At 42.0% G+C, this 13,345-nt stretch overlaps 1 protein-coding gene across 2 annotated transcripts in view; it reads left to right on the top strand.

Annotated features, from left to right (window-relative positions):
- The first annotated feature begins 905 nt into the window (after positions 1-905).
- Positions 906-13,345, top strand: part of anxa3b (annexin A3b) — a 27,751-nt gene continuing 15,311 nt past the window's right edge. Inside the window, exons 1-11 of one of the 2 annotated variants that reach the window (XM_062057461.1) lie at positions 906-999; positions 1,167-1,197; positions 1,276-1,323; positions 6,924-7,011; positions 7,084-7,178; positions 7,239-7,352; positions 7,412-7,502; positions 7,575-7,654; positions 12,792-12,848; positions 12,953-13,046; positions 13,118-13,213. In XM_062057461.1, the coding sequence (XP_061913445.1) occupies positions 1,186-1,197; positions 1,276-1,323; positions 6,924-7,011; positions 7,084-7,178; positions 7,239-7,352; positions 7,412-7,502; positions 7,575-7,654; positions 12,792-12,848; positions 12,953-13,046; positions 13,118-13,213 (775 nt within the window). In that variant the 5' untranslated portion in view covers positions 906-999; positions 1,167-1,185. The remainder of the gene's footprint in view (positions 1,000-1,166; positions 1,198-1,275; positions 1,324-6,923; positions 7,012-7,083; positions 7,179-7,238; positions 7,353-7,411; positions 7,503-7,574; positions 7,655-12,791; positions 12,849-12,952; positions 13,047-13,117; positions 13,214-13,345) is intronic. The other variant, XM_062057462.1, reaches the window with a different exon arrangement.

Below are 13,345 nucleotides of genomic sequence, written 5' to 3'. Positions count from 1 at the left end.
TCACTAATATTAATTAATATATAATGCTGTTAAATGTCTGTACTTTAAATCAACATTATTGTTGAAACATTTCAGTAATATTAATTCATATATAATGTTAAATGTATGTACTTTAAATCAACATTATTGTTGATAATTCAGACGTTTTGTTAACGCTGTATTATAAAAAAAGAGTCAAACGAAGTGCTATCGATCGCTGTCAATGACGTAAGAGGAACTGACGTAAGCGAAAATTACCCCGGAAGTAAATGGGGGCTAGGAAGGTTTTTGTGATGGGAAGAAAATTGGCGTGACAGAGTCTTCACTCGCAGCCATGTCGGCCGACGCCATTTGCATTCAAAGGCGTGTGACGTCATCACGCGCCATAACTGCACTTTGGCTGACCTGGATTGTTCTTTATCATTATCTGCCTTATAAATACACACATAAATGTTACGATGCGTGACACCAGAAACAGGCACACAAAAACGCAAAAGAAAGAAAATTACATTTTATTCTCAGAAAAGAAGCCCATTCGAGTACGATATGATTGGCATGCAAGTGCAGTGTTCGCCACAAGATGTCGCCAAAGGCATTTTGCACTCAAATCTGAAGAAGAATCGTTACGCTCAAACTATTTTTGTTCTTTTTTAGGATAATCAAAAATAACACGGAATAATAATTATTTTAGAACTATTAGAATTCTTTTAGAAATATTTTTAGAATTATTTTAAGAACGTTTTGGAACAAATATATAAAGTAACCAAACAATAAAAAATAAAAAAACGTCACTAACGCGTTATTTTTTTTTAATTCGGGTCTTTCGTTAGATTTGCTTTTATTTTTTTATCACTTTTCCGTTAGTCGTCATGAAAAAATGTTGGAAAGTTGCCACAAAAAAAAAAAAAAAAAAAAAGATGAGTCAACTTCCCTTAATGGGCGTTGCCTTTTTTCACATCCGTGAAAAGTGCAGGATTGTTTGTGGAACATTTGGAAGATCCCGCCTGTCGTCGGATTTAGGTAAGATAAACACTTTTCTTTTCAAGATACGAACGTTTTTCTTTCAATGTGTGCGCCAAAGTTGAAGTAAAAAGTCCCACTCTGGCTGTGGGAGTGTCACGTGTTGACGGTGGAATATGTTTGTGACGACACGTTGAAATGTGTTGAAATAACTGTGCTCCCTCCAGAAGAAGCTTCAGCAGCAACATGTCCGTGTGGGTGAGTCCCTGTCACCAAACACATCACTTCCGAGGAAATGTTCCAAAAACGTATTTAAAAAAAAAAAAATCTTGACAGGATGACTTGGATTTATTGTTGGACTCTCCCTCCTCGCTGAGTGTGACGGTGAGTTCAATTGTTCTTCAAAAAAACAAAAAACGGACTCTTTGTATGTTTCAGAACCTACTTAAAGACTATAAAATGAGTAAATACCAATGCAATGTCAGGTTATGCTAATATATTTCAAAATAAAACAACACAGAATAACTTTTATGAACTTTTCTTAGAATTATTCCTCTTCAGTGTGGCACTAATCTTCATTCTTTGTTTGACTTTTGCAATTATTTATGACCTGAGACGAAGGACAGCATCGCTGTGGCCCGAAAATGTTTTTGAACGCACCTGATTAGGGTCCTCCCGATCCCATATGAATATCGGTCCAGTATCATAACCATAACAAGTATGGGATGCGTGTAAAATGTGTGATATCATGTGTGATGTGATATGTGCAATACAGGCAGTCCTGCAGTGTTTACTTGTGTGCGATACAAGCAGTCCTGCAGTATTTACTTGTGTGCGTGTGATATCATGTGCAATAAAAGCAGTCCTGCAGTGTTAACTTGTGTGCGATACAAGCAGTCCTGCAGTGTTTACTTGTGTGTGTGTGTGTGTGATATCATGTGCGATACAAGCAGTCCTGCAGTGTTTACTTGTGTGCGATACAAGCAGTCCTGCAGTGTTTACTTGTGTGTGCGTGATATCATGTGCGATACAAGCAGTCGTGCAGTGTTTACTTGTGTGTGTGATATCAGGTGCGATACAAGCAGTCCTGCAGTGTTTACTTGTGTGCGATACAAGCAGTCCTGCAGTATTTACTTGTGTGTGTGTGTGATATCATGTGCGATAAAACCAGTCCTGCAGTGTTTACTTGTGTGCGATACAAGCAGTCCTGCAATGTTTACTTGTGTGTGTGCGTGATATCATGTGCGATACAAGCAGTCCTGCAGTGTTTACTTGTGTGTGATATCAGGTGCGATACAAGCAGTGTTTACTTGTGTGATATCAGGTACATACAAGCATACAAGCAGTCCTGCAGTGTTTACTTGTGTGATATAATGTGCGATAACAGCAGTCCTGCAGCGTGTTTACTTGTGTGTGTGATATCATGTGCGATACAAGCAGTCCTGCAGCGTGTTTACTTGTGTGTGTGATATCATGTGCAATAAAAGCAGTCCTGCAGTGTTAACTTGTGTGCGATACAAGCAGTCCTGCAGTGTTTACTTGTGTGCGATACAAGCAGTCCTGCAGTGTTTACTTGTGTGTGTGTGATATCAGGTGCGATACAAGCAGTCCTGCAGTGTTTACTTGTGTGCGATACAAGCAGTCCTGCGGTGTTTACTTGTGTGTGTGTGTGTGATATCATGTGCGATAAAAGCATTCCTGCAGTGTTTACTTGTGTGCGATACAAGCAGTCCTGCAATGTTTACTTGTGTGTGTGTGTGTGTGTGTGTGTGTGTGCGTGATATCATGTGCGATACAAGCAGTCCTGCAGTGTTTACTTGTGTGTGATATCAGGTGCGATACAAGCAGTGTTTACTTGTGTGATATCAGGTACATACAAGCAGTCCTGCAGTGTTTACTTGTGTGATATAATGTGCGATAAAAGCAGTCCTGCAGCGTGTTTACTTGTGTGTGTGTGATATCATGTGCGATACAAGCAGTCCTGCAGCGTGTTTACTTGTGTGTGTGATATCATGTGCGATACAAGCAGTCCTGCAGTGTGTTTACTTGTATGTGATATTATGTGCGATAAAAGCAGTCCTGCAGTGTTTATTTGTGTGTGACATCAGGTGCGATACAAATATGCCAGAGCATACTTATCTCACAACGAAGGAGAGTCAGTACCTTCTTTGCCAACTTTCTTAAATTTAAATTTTTGTCGCCATATGGTTGTTAAAGATTTTGGGGATTTCTGATTGTTTGTGAGGGCACCAAGGGCACCTTAATAAACTAAACTAAACTTTTGTGTATGTTGGTCGAGCAGCGCATACAGGACAGTTCAGCTTGTTGTTGTTGTTGTTTTAGCTAGTTGATAGATACCTTGCTATGTTTGTTTGGCATACAGTACTGTATAGCACGCCCTGCGATGAGGGGGCGACTTGTCCAGGGTGTACCCCGCCTTCCGTCCGATTGTAGCTAAGATAGGCTCCAGCACCCCCCGCGACTCCGAAGGAAATAAGCGGTAGAAAATGGATGGATGGATGGATACTGTATAGCACTTTACAATGTGCACCAAACTTGACTAAAATATGGTCTTTTGTCAAGACTGGAACCAATTATTCACGTTTACATTGTTTCTTGTGGAGAAATTTGCTTCACTCTGCCAATTTTTTCCATTTATGAACCTTGTTCAAGAACCAATCAAGTTCAAACGTCAAGGTTTTACTGCATCAAATAATTATAGTTGCATTATACTTGCACATGCAAAGTCTCCAAGGCAGAAGCGCGTTAGAAAGTATCCGGTAACAAACGTGTCCGCATCATTCAACTGACTGTGACGTGAACTTAAATTCATGATTTATTACAATTACAACTTCACTTCAACTTAAATCCATTCCAACGGTGTTGGTACGGCACCGTTGGGCGAAAAGTTCACCAGGACCGAGTTCTGTTTTAGGACAACGTCCACGTACCCGGGACCAAGGCGAGCCCGCAGGGAGGAGGAGCTTGGCTGACAGAGTGGGTTCATTAGCCGAGTAAGGCTACCACTCCACTAGTACTTCTACTACCGGGCAATAGCTCGTGTCCGAGCAAGGGAATCATTGAACAGATCGGTTTGAGTCCCAATGATTGCTGGTTGTGGGTGATGATGTCTGATGTGGCTGCTCAAGACCGAGGAAGAGACGGGCGCACCTATTGCGGGGAAGTGTGGGTGGTGAACGAGAAAGCAGAAGCCGTTCTTTGCGTTGTTCTCTCCTGGCCTTTGCCACACCACGTCGTTCATTTTCCATGCGGTCTGTTCCTTGAATGATAGCATGCCTCCACTCAGGGCCGTCTTCGGCAAGGGTCTCCCAGGTGGAAGGGTCAATGTTGCAGAGGAGGAGTGTGGCCTTCAGTTGGTCACGGAATCCTCGTTTGGGGGCTCCTCGGGGTCTAGTTCCGAGAACCGAATCTGACGCGGGAGTCGGATTGTGGGCTTTCTTCTGACATGTCCTGTCCAGCGGAGGCGGTGTTGTGCCATCTTTGCCTCGATGCTAGGGAGGTTGGCTCGGAGAAGGACATACTCCTTGGTGACAGTCTTTGCCATTTGATATTCAATCAATCAATCAATCAATCAAAGTTTATTAATATAGCCCTAATTCCCGAGTGTCTCAAAGGGCTGCACAAGCCACAACGACATCCTCGGCTCATATTCAGGATTGCACAAAGTTTCTGCTCCAGCTTTTGCACATCCCGCCTATACAAAACCACCACCTCCGAGCCGTACAGAAGGGTAGAAAGAACGACGGCTCGGAACACCATGATTTTGGTACGGGAACTAAAGTTATGGTTTAGGCAGACACGTTTGGAGAGCCTCTCGAATGCCGCATGTGCAGCACAAATTCTGTTGTCGATATCTTTCTGCACAGTGAAGAGGTGACTTCCTAGGTGGGGGAAAAGCGTTCACGGTCTCAAGGACAAAACAAACTCAAGAAAACCCGACCTTGTTCCCAGCCGTCGTACTGTACCTTGGCACTCTGTCGGATATTGACTTGAGGGATCAGTGTCAACATATCAGCCGCACGGGGCTCGTCACTTTAATATTAGCAAAGGTGAGACTATCCCTGTGTGTGTGTACCAAGAACTGGACTTGACTGTACACAATGGAATGGAAGTCGATGAACAGCCATAGACAAAGTTAGCGTTTTTCATAGCTACCATTGACTCGTTTCACTTGTGTAGTGGATTGTCCGAAGCTTTATTTATTTACCCATAGTCAAAAGTGCAAAGTTGGATTGAGCTGCCCATGCAGACAAACAAACGTCCTCCGGAGGACTCAAGAATCAAGCAATCTTCCTCAGCCCTTGTCACTTGGCCATTTGTATCTGTTTCCCTCATGCGTCAAGGTCCCGTTGTTTTCGACATGTTTGTCTTGCAAACATCCTTGAATCCCTTAGTCATGCTAAGACAATCAAAACATTTTGTAGACTGGTCAGAGCGACTCCATGTTCAACTTTGTCCTACATCTAGTCCTTCAATGGTATAGAATAGAAAAGGAATGAAGCGAACAGACATTCTTGACAGACAGAAATTCTACTACACTTGCTCAAACCTTTTCTAACAATCCAATACCACAAATGAATACAAGTATGTTCTGATTCTTGCTGATATGCTGTGCACTTAAGGTGCGACTTTAAGGTTTTACTACTTACGTATAAAATACTACACGGTCTAGCTCCAGCCTATCTTGCTGACTGTATTGTACCATATGTCCCGGCAAGAAATCTGCGTTCAAAGAACTCCGGCTTATTAGTGATTCCCAGAGCCCAAAAAAAGTCTGCGGGCTATAGAGCGTTTTCTGTTCGGGCTCCAGTACTATGGAATGCCCTCCCGGTCAAAGTTAGAGATGCTACCTCAGTAGAAGCATTTAAGTCCCATCTTAAAACTCATTTGTATACTCTAGCCTTTAAATAGACCCCCCTTTTTTTAGACCAGTTGATCTGCCGTTTTCTTTTCTCCTTTGCCCCTTCGCCGGGTTATTCCGGTTCCGGTGACCATGGATGAGATGCTGGCTGTCCAGAGTTGGGACCCGGGGTGGACCGCTCGCCTGTGCATCGGTTGGGGACGTCTCTGCGCTACTGACCTGTCTCCACTCGAGATGGTCTCCTGCTGGCCCCACTATGGACTGGACTCTCACTGTTATGTGGATCCACTAGGGACTGTACTTAGAGGGGGGGTTACCCACATATGCGGTCCCCTCCAAGGTTTCTCATAGTCATTCACATCGACGTCCCTTGTGTGGGCTCTGTGCCGAGGATGTCGTTGTGGCTTGTGCAGCCTTTTGAGACTTTTGTGATTTAGGTCTATATAAATAAACATTGATTGACATTGATTGATTGATATCAGGGTCATTATCGGTATCGGCCAATACTGGAGGCTCCAATACCGGTACCGTATCAGAAGTGAAAAAGTTGTATCGGGACACCCCTTCCCTGATGTAGTAGTGTCCGGTTCAAACACTGATGACATCTATTAAACGAAACAAGAAGCAAGGAATGAAACCGTCTCCATCACGCTCTGGCGAAAGATTGTACGCCGCATCTTTTATTTGGACTTTCCCTGATTACATGGCAACAGCTGTTTCTAAGGGGGGGGGGCGTAAACGGCCATCGCCTTTGGTTCCAGAACAGTTCAAAGAAGAGGTCGTAAAACAGTTCACAGAAAAGGTCGCCTGGAGGGGAGTCTGGTCCTGCTTCCTCTCCCCACTTTTGTAGTTCTTGGGTCAAGACAATATCTTTCTGTTGATTACAATACATGAAAGAAACAGAACACCTTCATGTTGCTTCCCCCCCTACACAGTGGAGTTTTTTTTTACAAGCCGCCTTCTCGGTAGGTTCAAAGACAGACCTCATTGAAACACAAAGTTTTGTGATAACTTAGATACAATTATTCTGACAAGTAGTATATGAAAATATTCAATGCCTACTGTAAGTTTGACAGTGATCAGATGTTTTTCTTCTTCTTAGTCCAACAAAAGGGGGACAGTGAAGGACAAAGTCAACTTTAAAGTAGAAGAGGATGTTGCTGCTCTAAAAGAGGCAATAGAAGGCATTGGTAAGATACTCCGTTCCTAGTCCGTGTGGTTTCAGTGACTTCTGGTGTCAGAAGTGGGATCTCTTGCCGCAGGCACGACCGAAAAGACCCTGGTTGAGGTGCTGACCCAAAGAAGTAACGCTCAGCGGCAGCTCATCGCCACGGCCTACGAGAAAGCTACAGGACGGGTAGGGAGTGAAATGTCGCAACCGAAGTTTCCACTGGTGACCTGGGTCCTGCTCCCTCAGAAATTAATAGCCGACCTGGAGGGCGACACACACGGAGACTTCGAGGACTTGCTGGTGGCTTTGGTGAAAGCGCCGGACGTCTACGACTGCCATGAAGTCATCAAAGCTATCAAGGTGCGGAGGACCTTGTCTTTTGAAATGTCTCGTAACAACCCGTAATCTGTCCTTTCCAGGGCGCGGGCACTACTGAGAGCACGTTGACAGAAATCTTCGCCTCGAGATCCAACAGGCAGATAAGAGCCTTGTCTGAGGCGTACCTGGCAGGTGAGGTGCCTAGACTCGCGTTGGTGACGCAACATGCCACGCTCATTTGACGACGTCTGCGTTGCGCCACAGAGACTGGAAGACAGTTGCTTCATGACCTCAAGTCCGAGGTATCCGGTGAATACGGCAAGGCACTGCTCATCCTGGCAGAGGTGAGTGTAGTATCTGTTACCATGCGACAGCACATGTTTTTTGAAGGCACTGTTTACAAGACTGACTGACTGCTTGCTCCAGAGGATGGTAATCTTTCACCATGTAGAAAAAACATGTTATTACGTAGGCTGGCAGATACTACGTACCAACTCATACTCACTTGCTCTATTCACTGCATTATCTTATTAGCCATGCCTGTTTCTTATTTAATACTTGTTTATATTTTTAGTTAATATTTCTGGTTTACATTGAACAAAGAGAGCACGGTCTATCAAGTCAAATTCCTTGGCCAATAAAGCTGATTCTGATTTTATTTTGAAAGTACACTTTAATCTCAAAACATCTGCTTTAGGCCACAACTAACCGTTGACATCAACCTAAACAGGTAGTACCTTCCTAGGGATGGGGCTGTCATTTTGCATACCATAGGCTGATTGCCCAGTCTTTTTTTTTGTGGGATGTAAGCTATTCCGAACTTCATGTCCATACTTTATGATGTAGCACTGTTTACATGACTGGTTGACTCTTTTACCATATTTTAAAAAACATGTTATTACTTAGGCTAGCAGATACTACATACTAACTCTTGTTCACCACTGCCCTATTATCTTACTAGCCTTGCACGTGTTACTTATCTAAGAACTTGTTTGTATTTTTAGTTAATATTTATTGTTTACATTGAACAAAGAGAGCACAGTCTATCAGGTCAAATGATTGTGGGTTCAACATACCTGGCCAATAAATCTGATTCCAGTGTTTCCCACACATTCATTTATTTGTGGCGGCCCGCCACAAAAGAATTAAGGCCGCCACAAAAAAAAATTTAATTTTTTTTTACATTTTATTTTTGTCCTGTCCAGCTTTTTAGGCAAATCATATAGTTGATGTAGATGCCCATATCGGCTGTTCAGATTTACTTTACAAAAGAGAAGTGTAGGATCAAGATTTTTGGAGATCTTTGTTCAGTGGATCAGATGTTTGATGAAGCTCTGTGTCTATCTACCACCACTACTGTTTTCTGTTTATTTGTTACTGACTGTGGCAGGACACCTCTGCCTCTGTTTCACTTTATGTTGCTGGTAAATAATATGGTTGTAGTAGTAGTAGGCTAAAGTCATACTTGCCAAACTTGAGACCTCCAATATCGGGAGGTGGGGGGTAGGGGGTTGGGGGCGGGGGGCGTGGTTATTTACAGCTAGAATTCACCAACTCGAGTATTTCATATATATTTCATATATATTTCATATATATATATATATATATGAAATACTTGACTTTCAGTGAATTCTAGCTATATATATATATATATATATATATATATATTTATTTATTTATTTATATATATATATATATATATATTTATTTATTTATTTATTTATATATATATATATATATATATATATATATATATATATATATATATATATATATATATATATATATATATTTTTTTTTTTTATTTTTTTTTATTTACATAGAAAAAGAAAAAAAAATACTTGAATTTCAGTGTTCCGGTGGCTATCCATTAGATGGCAGTATTGTCCTGTTTAACTTCTCCGTTCATGATGAGTATATCATTTCGGCCACCGTGTTCAATGGAGAAGTCTGTTCTACAAAATTTACAGGCAATGTACACCTTCCCCTTCGAACTGTCCTGGATGAACTGAAATTCTTGTTTCCATTCGTTTTGGAACTTGCAAGCGTATTTCTTCATCTTGCTCGTCGACGGCGTCGCCATGTCTGTAATTTCCTCGTTCTTCTGTTTCGTCTCCTTGTTGTGTGCGCAGTTGTGCACTCTACTCTCTAAAAGCCCTAGATCAGGGGTCTCAAACACGCGGCCCGCGGGCCAATTGTGGCCCGGGAGACGTTATTTTGCGGCCCCCACCTTAATATGAAAGTTTAATGTTAGTGCGGCCCGCGAGTTTTAAATGAATGGCGCTTGACAGCGTTGTGTGCGGAGCTGAAGAAATCTACCAATCACGTTGTGGTATGAGGCTCTCGACAATATCGAGGGCGTGCCGTGATGGCACTGTCATCAGTGTCCTCTAGAATCTGTCACCGCATCATCTTTTTCTCCATACTAACAGCGTGCCAGCCCAGACACATGTTGTATGAGGCTTCTAGAGACACACGCAGGTTATTGCAAGACATACTTGAGGAACAGCCATACATTTCACACTGAGGGTGGTCATATTTTATTTTATTTATATTTTAACACTGTTACAAATATGCGCCACACTGTGAACCCACACCAAACAAGAATGACAAACACATTTCGGGAGAACATCCGCACCTAAACACAACATAAACACAACAGAACAAATACCCAGAATCCTTTGCAGCCCTAACTCTTCCGGGCTACAAAAACACCCCCGCTACCCCTAACCCCGCCCAACTCAACCCCCCCCATCTCCCGAATTCGGAGGTCTCAAGGTTGGCAATTATGCATTGACGTCACTTGCGTAATGCAAGCAGAGAAACATTTTGCCGCTTTTCTATGACACACGCTCTTCCTTCCTCCCTCCCTGCCTCCCTCCCTCGCCCGCCTGCTCGCTCCCGCCCCCGTTGTAAACAGTCCGGGCGGGGAAGACGAGGACTCCGCCGAAGGAGCGAGCGACAATACAAAAGTGTGGTGCACTGGACCCCAGCGCTGATACAGACGTGGTGATGTTAACCCGTTCGGGGCTAATTGTGCTACCGTAACTGTAAACTCCACCCCCCACCCTCCTCCCGTTGGCTCCAGACAGAGACGATTTTTGATGCAATATTTCTTTCACAGGGGCACCCCGACGTGTCTTATTTCATTTCATTTCATTTTTATTTATCTCCTTCATTGATGTGCATCTTTGATCGATAGACAATTATACCTCAATTTTTAAATTATACATTTACACACCAATGCCTGAGAAGGAGCAGGATGAAGAAAAATCTTATATTTTTCTGCCCCCTTCAACATAGTACGTAGTCTTACTTAATGATATCATATAAACAAACAATTACATCCAAATATAACGAAAACAAACAAAAAAACACAAGAAGTGCAAAACTTCATGATGTACAAAACGAACAAAAAAAACAAAATAAGTAGTATACACCTCACAGGATGATACAAAACAAATACAAAACTAGGCAAAAAATAAGTAAAATAATAAATATAAAGCAAAATGTAAACAGTTATGGCTGTCCATATGATCTCATTGTTCTGTCCTTATATATTTTTTCAATTGGAATATATTTTTACAATCTTTTATCTCTTGTAAAGAGAATTCCATAGTTGAACCCCCACCACTGATATACACATTTGTTTTAAAGTTGTCCTTGAATACTGATGTTTGAAATGATGACAAACATTTTTTGTAAATTTGCTGGTAATGTTTTACTTTTAGCCTTAAACATGACACATAATGTCTGTAACTTTACTAGCTCCTGTAGTTTCAATAAACCCGAATTAATAAATAATATGTTAGTGTGTTTTAAGTAATCTACTTTATGAATAATCCTTATAGCTCTTTTCTGTAGTTGATACAGAGAAAGTTGCGTTGCACAAGGAATACAATTTGAAACGTCATTATACAACTAGACATGCTGAGGAGTATGCAAAATACTAGGGGAGTGAACCGGGTTGCAAATTTTAAAACCAGTCTACTGAGGCAACAAGATTTCGTCAAGAAAGCAAGCGAAAAGAGCGATGCAGCAGTCAAAGCTAGCTACATGGTGAGTGAGATGGTTGCTAGGGCGGGAAAGCCATTCAAAGGAGGTGAATTCATTAAAAAGTGCATGTTAGATTTTTTTTAAGAAATCTTTTCTTGCGGCCCAGCCTCACCCAGTTTCTGCATCCAGTGGCCCCCAGGTAAATTGAGTTTGAGACCCCTGCCCTAGATGTTATGACGTCATTGGGCAGGCAAGCTGTTTATATTGTGGGAAAGCGGACGTGAGAACAGGCTGTCCCCACTCAGTCTCAGGTCCGCATTGAGCTGGAGGGGGCGTGGCCTCCAGCTCCGGCTGAATACCGGGAGTTTGTCGGGAGAAAATCTCTGCCGGGAGGTTGTCGGGAGAGGCGCTGAATACCGGGATTCTCCCGCTAAAAACGTGAGGGTTGGCAAGTATGGGCTAAAGTTAAATTATTTAGTATGCACTAATTAAAGGGGCAGAGCTTTAAGAGACATTTTAGCTTTTATATTTTTATAAGATATATTTTTTGTACGAACCACAATTAATAAATATATTTCAGTGAATAACTTATTGTTCAAATCTGTATATAAATGTGTACATAAAGTGTTGTAATTATATTGTAAAATGGGTGGATGGATGGATGGACGTTTAAAACAAAACTGTTATTATTCATTAGTAAGTATACATTTTTTTAGCCTTTTTAGAGAAAATCATATTGTAGTAAATTATGCAAATTACTCTATGTCATGGTGACCACGCCCATAGCCACGCCCATACCGCCTCAGGTATCTTGGCAGTTTATGGGAAACACTGGATTCTGATATTTATTTTGAAAGTACACTTTAATCTCGAAACATCTGTTTTAGGCCGTAACTAACCGTTGACATCATACCATAGGCCAATTTACTAGCCTTTTTTTGTGGGCTATAAGCTATTCCAAACTCAATGTCCATACTTTATGATGTAGCACTGTTTACATGACTTGCTCCAAAAGGAAGTTACTCTTTCACCATGTTATTACTTAGGCTAGCAGATACTACATACTAACTCATGTTCACCACTGCCCTATTATCTTACTAGCCTTGCATGTGTTAACTAAGTAATTGTTTGTATTTTTAGTTAACCATTAATATTTATTGCTTATATTGAACAAAGAGAGCACAGTCTATGAGGTCTAATGATTGTGGGTTCAACATACCACGGCCAATAAATCTGATTCTGGTTTTATTTTCTGTCAACCCTGGAAGTAGCGTTCGCGCTAGCAAACCCAGCAGAATTATTCACATTTGGTTTTGGCGAGAAATCAATCTGCTACATGAATCAAAACAGTTTTTTCCTTAAACACGAAGCCATGTAGCTAGCAAGGCTAACTCACCCAAGATCACTGTTCAGGGTGTGATCAATCTTAGTGTTTTTATCTGAACGTTTTTTAAAAAATCGGTGTTCCTGTGTCTATCCTTGCAGGGCAAGAGAGACGAGAGCTCCAGTGTGGATGCGGCCAAAGCCAAAGCAGATGCCAAAGTACGGTCATAATTCACAGACCGTGGCATTAGAATACCTCAAGGGGCAATCGAGTGTTTTGTACGTGTTTGTGTATTAATTGTGCGTCCTCCATCCTGGCACAGGCTCTGTACGAGGCAGGGGAGAAGAAGTGGGGGACAGACGAGGACAAGTTCATTGACATCCTTTGCCACAGGAGTGTCCCCCAGCTCAGACAAAGTAGGTTTGGTACCGCGACCGTCATGGCGTGCAGAATGTCCGACAATACGACGACGTGTGCGTTTGCGCAGCTCTGGTGGAGTACAAGAGCATCGGCAAGAAGACTCTGCAGGAGAGCATCGAGAGCGAAATGTCGGGAGTCCTGGAGAAGCTTCTGGTGTCAGTAGGTGAGTTTGTCACTTGATTTGTTTCCACGTTTGTTGGACGCAAATTAAAAAAACTTTCATTTTTCATGGCTTAACGTTTAGCGTAAACATTACAATTTTTTTTTTTTAATTATAAGGGAAATCAAATTTCAA

This window comes from Entelurus aequoreus, linkage group LG08, assembly GCF_033978785.1.
Source record: "Entelurus aequoreus isolate RoL-2023_Sb linkage group LG08, RoL_Eaeq_v1.1, whole genome shotgun sequence".
NCBI lineage: Eukaryota > Metazoa > Chordata > Actinopteri > Syngnathiformes > Syngnathidae > Entelurus > Entelurus aequoreus.
This window is presented reverse-complemented; position numbering and strand designations above follow the sequence as displayed.